This window comes from Glandiceps talaboti, chromosome 2 (genome assembly GCF_964340395.1).
Source record: "Glandiceps talaboti chromosome 2, keGlaTala1.1, whole genome shotgun sequence".
Taxonomy (NCBI): Eukaryota; Metazoa; Hemichordata; class Enteropneusta; family Spengelidae; genus Glandiceps; species Glandiceps talaboti.
In genome coordinates, this window is record NC_135550.1 from 25,989,063 (window position 1) to 26,005,517 (window position 16,455).

The window sequence follows — 16,455 nt, forward strand, 5'->3', positions numbered from 1 at the left end:
TGAGTTGAGTGTGAATGCCGAGTTGCTGGTCTAAAGTCCCAGGTGGAAGTGAGGAGGACTGTGTAGGCAGCATCTGAGATTGGGAGACTGCTTGTCACCCCTTTCTGAGGATAAGGTGACAGTAGACACTGCGCTGCACACCATGATTTTGGTTACCTCTCAGCTGACAGTCTCATTGAATTCCTTTGACACTATCATCAAAATGTTGTTGTTATGCTGGGACATTTTCAGCACTTCACAAACTAATAGGGCACAACATCGTATGAAATTATTCCACCAACTTCATTTTGAATTCACAGACATCAACATGATGTATGGAGTCAGACATACTAGTCAGACTAGTAAGACTGTCTTATAACCATGGAGTTACAACGCTATACACATATTGAAATAAAGAAATTAAAGATACGCATATATTTTTTTTATAAACATAGGCGGTATCACATATAGTTTCTTTGAAGTCTGGAAGTCGGTGTCGTTTGTGAACTTCAAATAATATTCCCTCTACCAACTGACATTAGGTCGGATACATCGTACCACTAATCGACAACGGTAAGATTCCTACATGAATGTATTTCTTATAACAATGAATATTCATTCAGTTTCAATGGCGACACTGACACGAGACACTGCCCCATGTAGTGTACCCAGTTGACATGGACTGGGTGATCAGCGTTGGCAGCTTGCCTGAGAAAACTCACGAAAATGTACAAACTATCGGGTTATGTGTCATAGAAGTAACCCTTAAAGCAAAAACACATGATGTTGTTTTACCAATTTGGTTTCGAAGTCCCTAAAATACACACACACTATTCTGACCCAAAAGTTTTAATATATCAACCCGCAGCTGCAGGTGATGACCAGTGAGCTTGCGTCCATGGTGGACTGTCAACTCAACCCCATTGCACAGGAAGTCTGGATCCAACCAGTCTGGTTTGAGTACATATGTCTAGTAAATGACCACACAACCTTCCTGAACAATGGTACGATATACCTATTCTTTGAAGAGAAATAAATGTTGACCTACCGCGAGAAAAAATGACCATACCACCCGCAACTAACTTCGGTCAACAACGAAACAGTACATTCAGTTCGTTTACGGCGTAGCACTATAGACAGCCAGGTTCGTGTATCTCCGGATATATCTCGTTGGTTTTCGGTTATTGTCGAAGTATCCCGGAAAAGGACGACATTAACCGGAAACCTTACTTTCCAGTTGACACTACTATATATAGGGATGGAAGCCTGGGATCTTTACTGAAAGTTGGATAATGTGTCTTTGAATTGTACACCATAGGCATATTGTGTTAAACAATAACATTTTAATAATTTGTAGATAAATTTCCACGATACATATTAAGGGTTTCTCATGTTCTGACTGACAAGGGTTCGACGTTGAACTTATCTCAACCGTTGTAGGTCAAACATGCCAAATGCGCTCAACCGAGGTCAACTACTACGTGCGTCTGCTGTCGCCATTTTAGCATTCGAGAAGTATTAGTTTGAGACTATTTGCTGTTCACAATGTCAGCTATTCGTGGTTTATTTCAACGCAGCTTGCCTGCTATTAGAAATCAAACCAGTGTTGTTCAACGTCGAACAGTGATGGGTGGCCCACCACAACAGAAAGTCACAGTAGCGGTAGGTCAAAGTTGTTGTAGAAGTCGAGATGACCTAACATTTCGCTGGCAACAGCCAAATGGCTTATATATTTATTACTAAAATAGTTCGACAAAAGATACATATTGTTATTTGAATCAGCTTGGATACCATATCGCAGTTTCTTAAGTAAAAACTGCGACCCAAACTGTGGTATCATATGGCTTTAATATACACATACATGACTTGATCAAGGATGTCATCGATGTGTCCGTGCAATGAATGCCGGGAAGAACCATCATGTCATGGATGTAGCTGCAATATTATTATATATATGATAATAAATTGTAGCGTTATTTTTTGTTTCTGAGTTTTTTATCGTGCTGGGGATTGCACTAGTTAAAAACAGTGATACAATTCTGATTTCAGACTTGTCAATAGCTGTTATGGTGCAAATCTGCATCACCTGAAGGTTGGTGGATTTATTTTGCTGAATTTCACCTTACCTGCTGTAAACCAGGCATTTCCAAGGTCTAATGGAACCATCATCACCTAATCGATGTTCAAAAGTTACTTTCTAAAACAGAAAATATAGTGAAAGCAGCTCTAAAATTTGAAATGAGTCTCACTTCAAGATATCAGTGAAAGTGGTATTTCAGTGAGATCTTGAAATCACACCCTTTTCAAATTTTAGGTGTGCCTCATAATTTTTCACCATTTTAGATGGGATAAGATCACTTTTGAATATTGATCAGGTCATGAAAAATCTGTGGTTAAAGTGGAGATAAGAAATGCCTGGTGTTTGAAGGGTAAGGTGTAATTTAGCAAATATCTACCATACTTCAGCATGTAGATTTACATCTCACAGTCCATTGAGGATTTAATTTCTGAAAGTGTAATCATAGTGTGATTTTGAGTGCAATCTCCAGAATAAGGAAAGCTTATTAACAAAAATATTTTCTATTATTGGGGAGGCAGGGGATGTGTACTATTCATGTACCATGTACCATGTTGTGATCCCAAGTTGTACACATTTGAAGAGAAAGAACAGTTTCTACAACACAACACAACATTAAACTGAAATTGTAATTCTGCAGTGGTTGAAACATGAGCCAAAGTTAAAATCATTGTTATTTTTCTCATTTTTTCATAAAGTAGGCTAGTGCAGGTATAACTGTATTATTCCTCAAAATTTGACTTCACACATGGTCCTCACCTGGAAAATATTCTCTACATGAGGATTTTGTCACTACGTACTTGTCTTTGATGTGCACTATTTTAGTGATAACGCCCCCATGGCATTGTCACTCATATATTCCCTTCAGAAAATAATGGAGAATTATTAATTATTCCCAAACATTTTTCTTAGTTTAGTCATGTAAAAAGTGAGTGATATATTAAAAGGGAAATTCCAAATACTTGTCTTAGGTGACAAAACCAGAGGTCATGAGTATTTTCCTGCAGAATAAAGAAAAATGTTTTGGTTATACCTCTGCAAGCATAATTTATGAGCAATTAGCCTGAGGGAAAATAATGCCCATTTTGAAATCTTTGACTCATATTTTTTGAGAGTGACAGAAACAATGACATGATAGATGGATATTGTTGTGATGTAGAACGACCAGAATATACATTGAATTACACATATTCCATATTTTTGTTGTTGAAAAGTGTTCAACTTGGCAACATCACCAATGATAATAAACTTGATACAGTTTTAATGTACATCAAAGCTTGCATCCTTGTACTCATTTCAACCACAGTGTTGGCCCCATTGCATCATTTCAAAATAGTCTTTTACTTTTCATATTGTAAGATGTGAGAAACATTCCAATTTACTTAGTTTTTTTTCTATTTTGTATTTCAGGAGAACATTATAGCCTTCACTGTATTATTTTTTGGTGTGATGACTGTCCCAGGATGGGTTCTTGCTCACCTAGATAACTACAGAAGCAGACCAGATGCTGAAGAATAAAAGATGGAATGACCAAAAATTAGATACATGTACCTACTAACATCTACAGGGTTCAAAATATGGTTGCTGGAGTATTCTACTAATTTGAATTTGACATTGGACTAAGTCACAATATTTGGAATTGTATGTTCAGCTGGAGGACATTAAATTATATCATCCCTCAGAACATGATTCAAGTGATGGAAGTGTGCAAGAAAGAAGGTACATTGTAATGAGATGATGGACAAACCAAACTTTTTCAACATCTGTGATTTGGGACTAGCTGAGATCCAGTGCTTAAATTTGTGTATTTCAGTCTTACCATATTTTCAGTGTGCATTGTTCACTATGTATTATAAACCCAATGTTTGAATATTGGTGTTTTGCAGTGTAATTTGTTTTTGAAATACAATAATTTGGAAATTAAATTTGCCCAAAGAAGCAACAATATTGTTTTGCCAACATATTGTATCACCCGTGTATTTTTTTTTGAAGCGATGTTACTCAAAATCACTAAGTGAGAACTGTATGAAGTGTGTTGTTGTTCTAGTGTGACCCAACATGTTCTCAAAGACACTTTTTTGTGGGTATGTCATTCATTCCCAGACAGGTTAATGATATTTGACCCCTGACCTGCAAACAGTTCTACCCCATCACATCATACCTTGCCAACATAAAAATGATGCTTGTCTTTAGAATTATTTTAGTCTATTTATATATTATCTTTGCTATTTTGAATTGAAAGAATGACATAAAGAAAGGATTTAAGTATGAATTTACGAAAGTGTTGAAACAACATTCGAACATTTGTAAACAATTTTTAAAGAAAAGGGGAAATTGTCACAAGTAAAATTGTGCATTTTGATAAAAATAAGAAAATTCAAAACACTTGTGGCCCAGACTATATCATAACTCTGTCTATATCATGTCAAGCTAGCTTACTGCAAACAAAGTCTATGAAAAATCGAAGATGTTGAGAAAGAATGAACAAGATGTCTGCCATCTTCAGTGTGTAGAGGTAAATGGTATTCATACGTGATGCCATAGTTGTGTGTTGTTAAAACGGAACTTGGTGCCACTTACCTGTTGTGTTGTCAGAAATGTGCCAACTCCACCTCATTGCAGTTATGTATGTCACATACCCATGTATTGTACATAGTATATCCAAGTAGAGAAAACTACTTCAGTGGTGTTAAATGTAAGATTTTGCACTGCAGGACCAGTGAAGGCCCCTTGTAGATGTGGCCATAACACCTTATAACTCTACTGAGCTGTACTGTCGTGAAAGGGTAACAACTTGGCATCAAAACTTGTTACTCATTAATTTCCTATGGGTTGACCGACAGGTGAATAATTGTTTATTGAAAAAACAAGTAGTACCTCACGTAGACACAGAAATTGCATGCTGGGAAGTAACTAAACCACAGGCAAGCAGTGTGTGTGTGTTACAAATTGACTTAGACATACAAACAATACTTCAGGTTTATATACGACAGTTGTGAAACCATGGGGCTTGGACGTATCTTATTGACCCGATCTCTCAATCTGGTGAGACAACAGACCCAAATTACGGCAAGAAGGCAGATACAAGGGGGGCCTGCCCAATATACTGTTACTCCAATGGTAAGTATTTTTGTGTATACAAAAACGTGGAAACGAGTTTGCATTCACATGATAACTTTTCACTTTATTTGTCATTGATTCAATTATCGTTAATGTTCGTGTCAATAGATATACAAGTTATCTAACTTGGCTTTATTTCAAGGCCCTGAACATGTTTGAAGCAGCCATATTGAATTTGCATTGACTCTTGCCCTTCAGGGAACTCTGTCACAAGTCATATATATAGTTACTCTTTAACTCCTGCAATAATCCCAACAAACTTTGCAAATGTTAAATATTAACTTTAACTAGGAAAAAAAAAGATTGATCAGTCACTTCTACATGCATGTGCTTGAAATGAGTCACTTCATCTGTAGTAGCTATGTTATTCATTAATTAATAGCCTAACAATTTATTATATATGAGAGTTTTCAGAGAACAGAGAGGCATTTATTCACCATCGTTTGATATGCAAATAAAGCTAGACTAATTACACCCTTGTCATCTGTATATGGATACAACCTACTAAATCATTTTGATATATTTTACAGACATTATTTTATGTCAGGGTTATTTCATGATCTTAAAAAGTAAATATTTTGTCATAATTGTTAATTTGCAATCTGTCACCATGGTAATTATTCAGCCATTGTAGTTTTTGATAAAAGACGGTTGTGGACATAGATTGATTTATAGGAAAAGAATCTTTGTACATACATACATACATACATACATACATACATACATACATACATACATACATACATACATACATACATACATACATACATACATACACACATACATACACACACACACACACACATACATACATACATACATACATACATACATACATACATACATACATACACACACATACACACATACATACATACATACATACATACATACACACACACATACACACATACATACATACATACATACATACATACATACATACACACACACACATACACACATACATACATACATACATACATACATACATACACACACATACACACACACATACATACATACATACATACATACATACATACATACATACATACACACACACACATACACACACATACATACATACATACATACATACATACATACACACATACATACATACATACATACATACATACATACATACATACATACACACACACACACACACACACACATACATACATACATACATACATACATACATACATACATACATACATACATACATACATACATAATATACATATGACATGTATGGACATACTATTTGTTTGGACTTTTGTTGTCAATTTTTAGTCTACATTTTTCAACCAGACACAAGTATTTGCATTTTTTCTTATCTCAAAGTAAATAATTTATCAATTGAATTACTTTTGCATTTTGCCACATTCACTTTTAACAATGGCACAAATATTGAAAGGGGGAACAATACCATCACGACATGATTGCATTCTGAAATGAATTATTAACAGTGAAATTCGGGCATCTTTTGTAGTTGTATAATACCTTGTAGAAGGCAAATTTATGTAATTTAACACAACTATATCATTTGAGTAGTCTATAGTTTAGGTGGTACTTGAGTTCAGCTATTGTTTGCCGAGGAGTCCACAGATAAGAAAGCACAGCTCAGCTATTGTTTGCCAAGGACGCCATAGATACGAAAGTAGAGTTCAGCTATTGTTTGCTGAGGAGTCCACAGATAAGAAAGTTGGGAGTCTAGTAATTGTTAGTTGAAGAGTCCATAGTTGTTGGCTGAGGAGTCTTCAAAGAAGAAAGGATAGTTTAGTTGTCAGCTGGGGAGTCCACAAATAAGAAAGTTGAAACTAGCATTGTTAGCTTGGAATCAATTGATAATGTAATATTATGATATATATTTTATGCAAGATTATGGTTTTTTTGAGCTAGAGAAAAGTGAGTCACTCCATAATGCTTCCATTAAAAAGAAATGGTCCCGGAGGCAGAAATGGTGTTATTGGAATCCTGTGACAGGATCTACATCTTATATGAGAAAGAAAGTGCCATATTTTTTAGACGTACAGTCAGTTGTGGTTCTTCACTGACTCTTATATAGTCTGTTGGCAAGAGTACAAAAAATTGAATTGTATGCTTGATTGCTGAAATGTTATCTGTGAAATACAAGTTCATGTACATGTAATGATCTTCACTAGCTTTTCACACTTAATAAGACCTAATAAAAATAAATAGTGTGGTTCCAATTACACTCAATTTTAAAATAGGTGGGGTAGGTAGATTTTTTATTTTATTTTGTATATATATTTTTTTTCATGTGTGAGTGTCTAGTTCAGGTTTTTCATTGTATTCCAAATGGTCTCCGTGTTGTTTAATTCTTCCTATCAGGTATACAGCCATTACAGATTGGAAGAACATTTTGTCTTTTTAAGTTGATGTCAGTTTCCACATCCACTATTTCTTGTGAAACTTCACAAATTTTGCGATTTTATTATTTTTTTCTCAAATACATAAAAAACATTGAGTGAAAAACTAGGTGGGGTCGGGTAACCAGAACCAAACAGTTATTTTTTTTTAGGCCTGACCTCAGCTTACCATAGTCCCTCGCATACATACAACTTTTACACCATTGAATGGTGATATACATGTATATTTTAAAAGTAGGACTTTGCCCCAACTCTTTAAAAAAATGTATTTTGCCTCTTTATATAGCACTGATGTTTATTTTGTAAATTATATACAGTACTTTGAAATGATTGAGAAAGGAACCAAGAATTGCCTTCACTCTTACAACCATTTCTACAAACTCCTGGCAATATCATATTTCTGAATATGAGTAAAAGAGCACCTTAAATGCCACCAGGCAAATCCTGATCGGATTGATTCTGTGTTTATTCCTATCTCCTGGGAAACACCAAGTATCATGATATTTCCTGCCCCATATGACCTATCCTGTTAAATAATGCAAAATCAATATCAGTTTACATCATACTCATAAATACATGAAATAACAGCCAGCAGGCTGCTAAAAATGAAATATAGTAATATAATTGTTGGTTGAATAGTACAGACATGATCATCTGCTACCATACATGGACAACTCATTCTATCTTGGCTTATGACTACATGGTGAAAATAGGAAAATAGACTGTAAATTTTGTCAGGTTGTTTAGCTTTACTTGTGACTTTTTGGTTACATTATGGTCAAAATGCAACTGACACAAAACCAAGTGTGGATATCTCATCTACTAACATATTAACAATAAAATTGACAATTATACTAGACATAATCCTGGTCTTTGTTGTAACCTGTATGTAATTACTCTGCCATCTCATCTCTCTGTCTCACAATAGTAAATATGTGTACATGTATTTCATATTTGACTATTCCACCATCTTGACTGATGACTTTGGTCAGTTGTTTTGTAAACGAACAATGCCATGGCCATTCCATAAACAAACTGTACAGCTATATATATATATATATATATATATATATATATATATATATATATATATATATATATATATATATATATATATATATAGCCAGGTATATACATGTAGTACTGTTCTGTTCTCCATCTAAAATCTGTTCAGCCAGACTTTTCGTCCTTCTTTACTTAATTCTTTAGTTAATTTTCTTCAACCAATGGTTCTGCTGAGATCATCCTCATCTGTAAACAGACTGATGTATGAATGATGCATCTTAAATTTTTTGACAAATCTTATTTTTTGCCTCTCTTTTTTTTGTTCATACAGGATAATACTATAGCTTTCATAGTAACGTTCTTTGGTACCTGTGCCGTTCCTGGTTATATACTGGCTAATCTAGACTCCTATCGACAACTACCTGACACCTCCCCAATTGAAGAGTGATGATTGACAGATGTGATTGACATTACACACGGTAGTGGTTGTTAGGTTGTGGTACATGGTTGCTATCAAATGATGATTGGAATAAATGAAGAAACTGTTCAACAACAAAATATGAACTACATGTATAGCCAACTTCTTATCAAGTTCTGACACACCAAAGTGTGCTTGCTGTGAACTGTAATTTGTACGATAGTGTTACAAATCATTTATAGTCTTGTCCTGTGTAATAAAGTGTGTGTTTAGTTTCTTGTTACTTTGGTTTATCTTCTCTGTGTGTTCTGCTGGACAGTGGTCCAATGATTGATATATATAATTCAAATTTGATAACATTGGCAAACTCTCAATAGTAAAATAGCTATGTTATATTGAATATTTCACACACAAAAAAAAAAGATGAAAAAAATAAAAATAGCATCAATGGCATTGCAATACAACTGATTATACTTCAATTAATATACACTGTAGTATGAAAAATAATCATCACCTAATGTATTAATTTCATTTGAACATTTTCCAAACTAGGCACCATAAGAATGGATTACTAACCATATTCCAAGATGATCAGCAAAGTGCTTTTTGACTTATAAAGTCCTTCACCCATGTGACTTGTGTTCATATAATAATTAGTATCTTCTCTTAATGTATCATGTAATTTATTACTGTAGATTCCACAGATTAACCCCTACTGTAATTATATTGATTGAGAAAATTAAGTTAATTCTCTTAGTCAAGGGGGACTGGGGTATATAATGTAATTCAATGAAATACCATCACAAAAGGCCCAGAGTCACCAAAACACAATTGACCTCATTAGCATACTTGTAGTATGACTGGGTTTTTTCGGTTCGCAAACCCTCAACTAGACACCTGAAGTAACATCTAAACCAAATTCAAAGACAAGCAGTTTAGAGACAGACAGACTGACAGACAGACAGACAGACAGACAGACAGACAGACAGACAGACAGACAGACAGACAGACAGACAGACAGAAATTTTCATGCCTGTAGCACTGCTGAACTGCAGTTCAGCTGTGCTAAAATTATTTCTCTCCACCAAAAAATGTATAGTACTAAGTACATTCATTTGACTATCCTGTAGTCATATTATGATCCAAGCAAAATTTCTAGATTTTAATCAAAGAGAAAAAAAAAGGGGGGTGCAAATGAGTTTGTCACTGATCAGAGATGTGTCTTAACCTTCAGCCTTAGGACAAAATCATTCATTATCCTCATCATAAAGGATTGTTGTAAGACAAAAAACTTTTATTGAACCCCTTTTTTCACAGGATTCAATTCTAAGATGAGTTGACACAAAAAGTTAATAATATAGAGTATTTTCACCATGATTTCATTTTTTGTAGATATCAGATTATAAATGAAATAAGTTCTAGGAGAAGATAATGACACATACCAGTATTATACAAATGGTAAATGTATTTAAAATATACATCTAAAAATCCACCCTTTTATACTATTCAAATATCCTTGCACAGAATGACAACAAAAAATACTGCCAATGGCAATGCGCACAAATGAAATCAAATGTCTGACATACATATACAATGAGAGAAACATACCTCAAACATGAAACCACCCTATGGGATAATGGAACATCCCATGAACTTTGGCCAAGTGATTATGTAACATTATATAACCACACTTCATAGACTGGACTTCCCACTGTATGTAAAGGACCGACTATTTTGATTAAAAAAAATACCGCCAATGGCATTGTAGCACAACTGTACAGTTTCTAAAAATGTTTATCCATATGATAGTCCATGCTAACAATAAGTGGTCATTTGTTGAATGACTATCCAGTTACCTATCGAACCATGTTGCTATCTTTATGATATATGCTATCATTTGGCTGTTGCTATGGGCGTGGTCATGTTGTTAGATATATTTGCATACATGTTTGTATGTTTTTGTTCACTTATGAATTCCTGATATTATCTTTGCAATATACGTGATTATTTGGCTGTTGCTATGGGCGTGGTCTTGTTGCTAGGCATATCTACATATATTTTTTGAATGTTTATTCAATTGTCTATTAATCCCTGTTGTTATCTTTGCAATATATGTGATCATTTGGCTGTTGCTATGGGCGTGGTCTTGTTGCTAGGCACATTTGCATACATTTTTTGAATGTTTATTCATTTGTCTTTCTATTCATGTTGTTATCTTTGCAATATACGTGATTATTTGGCTGTTGCTATGGGCGTGGTCTTTTTGCTAGGCAAATTTGCATACATTTTTGGAATGTTTGTTCAATTGTCTATTAATCCCTGTTTTTATCTTTGTGAAATACACGACAGTTTGGCTGTTGCTATGGGCATGGTCATGGTTGCTAGGGTATTTGCTTACATTTTTTGAATGTTTACTCATTTGCCTACCAGATGATGTTATTTGACCAAATATACTGCCATTTGGTCGTTGCTAAGGGTGTGGTCATGGTCGCTAGGGCCAATTTTCAAAATGTTTTAAAGAAAATCTGCATAATAACACTTTCAGAAACATCTCACCAAGTTTCAGACTCGGTGACCAAGTACTTTTTGAGATATAAGTTTTTGACCAAAAATGAACATTTTTACATCTAATTTGCATATCACTCATGGAATCATTGTATGCTTAATATTTCTTCGTCCATACATCCCTACATACATTCCCATCAAATTTCAGCCCAATCTGCTCAGTACTTTTGGAATTATAGATTTTTAACCAAAAAGACACATTTTTAGCCCTAATTTGCATATCACTGATGGAATCATCATGTCATGAACAAATCTTACTTTACACCCCATAAGAATGTTCCCACCAAATTTCGCACCAATCTGCCCAGTAGTTTCTGAGTTTAAGTTTTTTGACCAAAAATAACATTTTTTGACCCAAATCATACACCTGTGATGCGATCATTTTGATATGAACAATCTCCCAACTAGACACCCAAGGTAATGGACCCACCAAATATCATGGCAATCGGTTCAGCGGTTTTTGACTTTAAGTTGTTTACACACACACACACACACACACACACACACACACACACACACACACACACACACACACACACACACACGCACACACACAGACAGACAGACAGACAGACAGACGCCGGGCAATCCCTACAGCACTACTGAACCTCAGTTCAGTTGTGCTAAAAATCACTCTTTTGGATGTAATTTAAAAAGCACTGATCAGATTGTTTTTATTTGAATAATTTTTCATCCAGACTCCCAAAGTAATGTCTCCAACAAATCTCAAGGCAATCGGTCAGGCTTTTTTGACTTTAAGTTGTTTATACACACACACACACACACACACACACACATTTTGTGATGTCTATAACCCTACTGAACTACATTAGTGTTCAGTTGTGCTAAAACAGCTCGACACATGACATATCACACACAATCATTACTGTGATACAGCAATTTTTATTGCAAAGTTTTATTTGTGTGCCAAAATACATGAAAAGGTGCTCATACATTTTTTGTAAATTATATGTACAAGATAAACAGAAATGATTTATGAGTTTGCTTTGATGAGCAGTTACCGTGGTAATGAAATGTACATCAGATACTAAAAGTGACAAAGTCTGTTCCCATAGTTTTCAGAGCTTAAGTTTGTTTCATGTTAAAGTAGTAGTTATCAAGAAATTCCCAAAATAACAGCCAAGTCTAAATTATCAAGCCTATTTTTTAGAATAAATAAAAGGAAAGGTCATGTCAGACTTATTTCTGCCTTCAGTACACTTGTACCGAGTACTGATTACTGCCATCAACTTACAAAATGATTTTGGGTGATAAGATAACAAGTAACTTACTCAACTTTGAAATTTTGTAAAGGAGCTATACTACACTTGGCATGTGTTCAGCCATTTTGGAGATTTCTTGCTAGGGTTTATGGGAAAACCTCATGAGATGACATCACATTTACCATAATCTGTTTGTCTTGACAGAATACACCTCTAACATACAGAGTCAACTAAAGTGATCGAGTCTCTCTGGGCATATATGTATCATGCTAACATGCTCAGTTGATTCTGATTTGCTTCTTTCATTCAGGTATATTTTAGTGTGTCTAATATGTCAGTACATTTTGCACACTGACTACGCAGAAAAATTAAGGGCCAGAGTTACAGACTATGTGACTTACAGAATCAAGATATACTAACAAAGTAATTGCTCAGTTGACAACTTAATAGTCTGTAGAATACAAATCATGCCACCCTATCAGCCACTACTCAAAAGGCCAATCAAGGGCAGTGCATCATGATGTATCTTACAGGCTAGTGACAATTTGAAAGGCAATAATTCTGATACTTTCCAAACAGTAGTATTACTTGATAAGACTTATCTTCATACACATTTCCCATGATAATATTTTGTGTCCATGGTGGGTTCACTTGTCACTGATCAGAAAGAGATTTGTCTTCACCCTTTCACCCTCAGGACACAACACATTATCATGTACCGGTACTCTGTATTTTCATATTTCAACAAAGAAAACCACACATCATATCAACATTTTATCTTGCAAAAAACACAAACAATAAATAAAGTGTTTGACACTGTAGCATTATCCAAGTATATACACATCAATCCCCACTGAAAGTAATCCAGTTTCTAATATTTTTACATAAAATAAAATTACAGTAAGTTTACAATACATATTTACAAACTCAATAATTATACAATTTATAATAACAAAATCCCTGAATACAAGTGAAAAGGTGACTCTAAACAACAACATTAAAAGTGAGCCAATGTGGATCGCTAAATGCTCAATATCCCCAATTTACTAAATGACAGAAACATTTTGTAATTCTTATCTTTATACTCTTGAAATAAAATTATATTTCAAAAAAGTAATGAAGAGTTTGAAAACCCTAACTTTACAGAGGTCTGTATGAAACCTGCTTTCTTCTGTGCATATGTGTGTGTCTGTGTGCCTGTGAGGGGGTTGGTGGGTGGGGTTACATCACTGCAAATGTAGACAAAATAGATGATTTTCAACTCAGATAATATTTTCCTTTAACAAAGTCTTAATTTGGTCTGCAGATTTGGCACCATATCCTACACCCATAGCACATTTCAAATGATGTATATTTCTAAGTTCATTCAAACTTTCATACATCATCTTAGCACTTTATTACAGATATTATAATGGTACACCGTACACGCCATGTTCATATGTTCATCCAGAAAGAGTTGCACACCCTGGGATATGTTTGACTGTAGTCCAACACCCCATCCCCCACCCCCCTTTGTTTGATTCAGAGAAACTTCAAGCAAAATAAGGGGTCTTATAATTACATTTGTGTGGCTTGTGGTGTCGAGACCCACTAGTGCCATGAAAAAAATTCTACACAAGGAGATTGATTCAGAGATATTAGCTGAATACCAAGTCTGCTGGGTGAAGTTCAAGCAACGAGAAGAAGAAAAAATGTTGGTAACCTTTTCATGCCTTGTTTGCTTTTGTTTTATAACACATGATATGCATTCAGGTGCATTAAAACAAATGTACCAGTATCTACAAATACACTATGGTCCTGTACTAGTACAGATTGAACTCACATATTCAATATTTATAAACTAGGCTTGTTGGATGTAAATTTATACCCTCACTGAGTGACACACACATTTCACAGTCTTTGTAGCACCACAAATACTGATGTAAAGTAATCTATGCTAATTAAGACACCTGCCATAAAACGATGACTCATTTTATCTCTCGCTATCTAAGTGAATATCAACACATCTCACCCAATATAATTCATCTTTTAAAACCACACTTTAGCCACAGTGGACAAAAAAACTGAAATCTTGTTTTTATCTGATAATACTGCCTTTTTGGTTTAAGATTTTTTTACAGTTTCATTAGATTACAAAATGAACTTTCAAATTCCAACTGGTGTTTTAAAACATCTTTCCTGACATTAGAACTACCACAGTGATGGTGACTCTGCCAGTGCATGTCCAGTTTATGAAAATACAATATAAAGTATATTCCTACACATTAGATAAGCTATAAATATTTTAAACAAGAAATTATCACAGTAAATTTTACTTTCTTTTTTGAGCACAACAATCTCATTCTCGCAAACCAGAGCTATTATTTCTTCCGCTACACTTCAAAATCTCTTGGTGGCGCGTTTATAGACGGTGCCGTAAAAGAGACCGTGGTTTGCGATGATGAGCAATCTCAATGCTGTCCGGTGTTACAAGAAAAGATACGAGATATCTTGCAACAATAATTGGTTCCAGGTGACATGACAGTATATGTACACAAAAAGAATTGCCCCTTTATTAGTTTGATTTCCTGGCCATACTTGCGGGGACCATGCCCAAAATTAAAACAGTTGTTTGATGGGACAAGAAACATTATCTGCAGCACACATGTAGTCCGGCGATACTAGGGGAAGCAGTGCATTAAATTAAATCTAATGTTTGATGGTTCAAGATATGTAGCTGCTCCCGGCAACATAGTGGGGAGTATATGCCCTGAACAGTTGTTTGATGGGACAAGAAACGTAGCTGTGCAGTCCACGTGTTCGTAAAGCTCTTTCCAATTTGACTACAAATCATACCTATGTAAATTAAATTAAGTGATTATCACACAGTGTGCATTTAGTAATTAGATTTACACACAAAACCTGACACTTTCTACACCTTTTATGTCAGCTGAAAAGTACAGCCATCAATCAAATTCACGTTAATTATTAAATTATATCATGAACACTGCAAGTACTGGTGCCTTGTCCATCTCAATACAATGTACAGTGGTTATCAAGAGGGGCCCTAGATATCCACTGGGAATACACCTTTTTAGTCAGTGAATGGCCTGCTAACATTGAGTCTACCATCAAATTCCTACTAATAGCAATCATCATGTATGAGTAGTAATATCAAAAGTTCAGAACATGGAATGAAGATAAAATATTGAATATTTATAAAGTCTACAATTTTCTGTTCGATATAAATGGCCCCTCGTAACAATTGAAACCTCTTCAACATCATAACATTTACATTTGTATATTGACAATTTTTAATAATTAAATATTACGTCGATTTCTATAAAAGATTTAAACAAACGAGAGTTGAGTTAAATATTAATTAATGTATAGAAATACTACATTTACTTATATCTAAAGTGTTGTGTCCTCAGCAAATCATTACTCACTGAAATGTCTATAAAATGTCACCATTAAGGAGATGATTTTTTTGACTTCCATTAGATGTTGAGTTTTTTAACAAAGATGTCTATTAGTATTCAGTCTCAATATGTGCTTTGCACTTTGAATGTAAATGACTAAATGTAGTGAGAATAAAGTGCTTTCAAACTGTCTATAAAAGATGTAAGTCATTAATTGAAATCTTCCACCACTGCAGACTGTAAATTCTCTCTGAAAGCACACATG

The 16,455-nt window shown here is 34.6% G+C and overlaps 2 protein-coding genes and 1 long non-coding RNA gene across 3 annotated transcripts in view; 2 read left to right on the forward strand and 1 right to left on the reverse strand.

Annotated features, from left to right (window-relative positions):
- Positions 1-1,159, reverse strand: part of LOC144451484 (BTB/POZ domain-containing protein 7-like) — a 36,565-nt gene extending 35,406 nt beyond the window's left edge. The window contains exon 1 of the mRNA XM_078142344.1: positions 1,028-1,159. The gene's annotated coding sequence lies outside the window, so the exon portion shown is untranslated. The remainder of the gene's footprint in view (positions 1-1,027) is intronic.
- Positions 1,160-1,454: 295 nt separating this feature from the next.
- Positions 1,455-4,009, forward strand: LOC144453426 (cytochrome c oxidase subunit 8A, mitochondrial-like). The gene is made up of 2 exons (XM_078144719.1): positions 1,455-1,641; positions 3,467-4,009. The coding sequence occupies exons 1-2, from the start codon at positions 1,525-1,527 to the stop codon at positions 3,572-3,574; spliced, it is 225 nt and encodes a 74-aa protein (XP_078000845.1). The 5' UTR covers positions 1,455-1,524; the 3' UTR covers positions 3,575-4,009.
- Positions 4,010-5,000: 991 nt separating this feature from the next.
- Positions 5,001-9,079, forward strand: LOC144448744 (uncharacterized). Its single transcript, XR_013482131.1, has 2 exons — positions 5,001-5,176; positions 8,915-9,079. It is a non-coding gene; the product is annotated as an uncharacterized LOC144448744 (long non-coding RNA).
- The last annotated feature ends 7,376 nt before the right edge of the window (positions 9,080-16,455 follow it).

Bases quoted from the DNA above. Each gene is read 5' to 3' on its own strand.
- LOC144453426 (XM_078144719.1), top strand. From the start codon at position 1,525: ATGTCAGCTATTCGTGGTTTATTTCAACGCAGCTTGCCTGCTATTAGA. The intron at 1,642-3,466 runs GTAGGTCAAAGT...TTTGTATTTCAG, and splicing joins AACAGAAAGTCACAGTAGCG to GAGAACATTATAGCCTTCAC.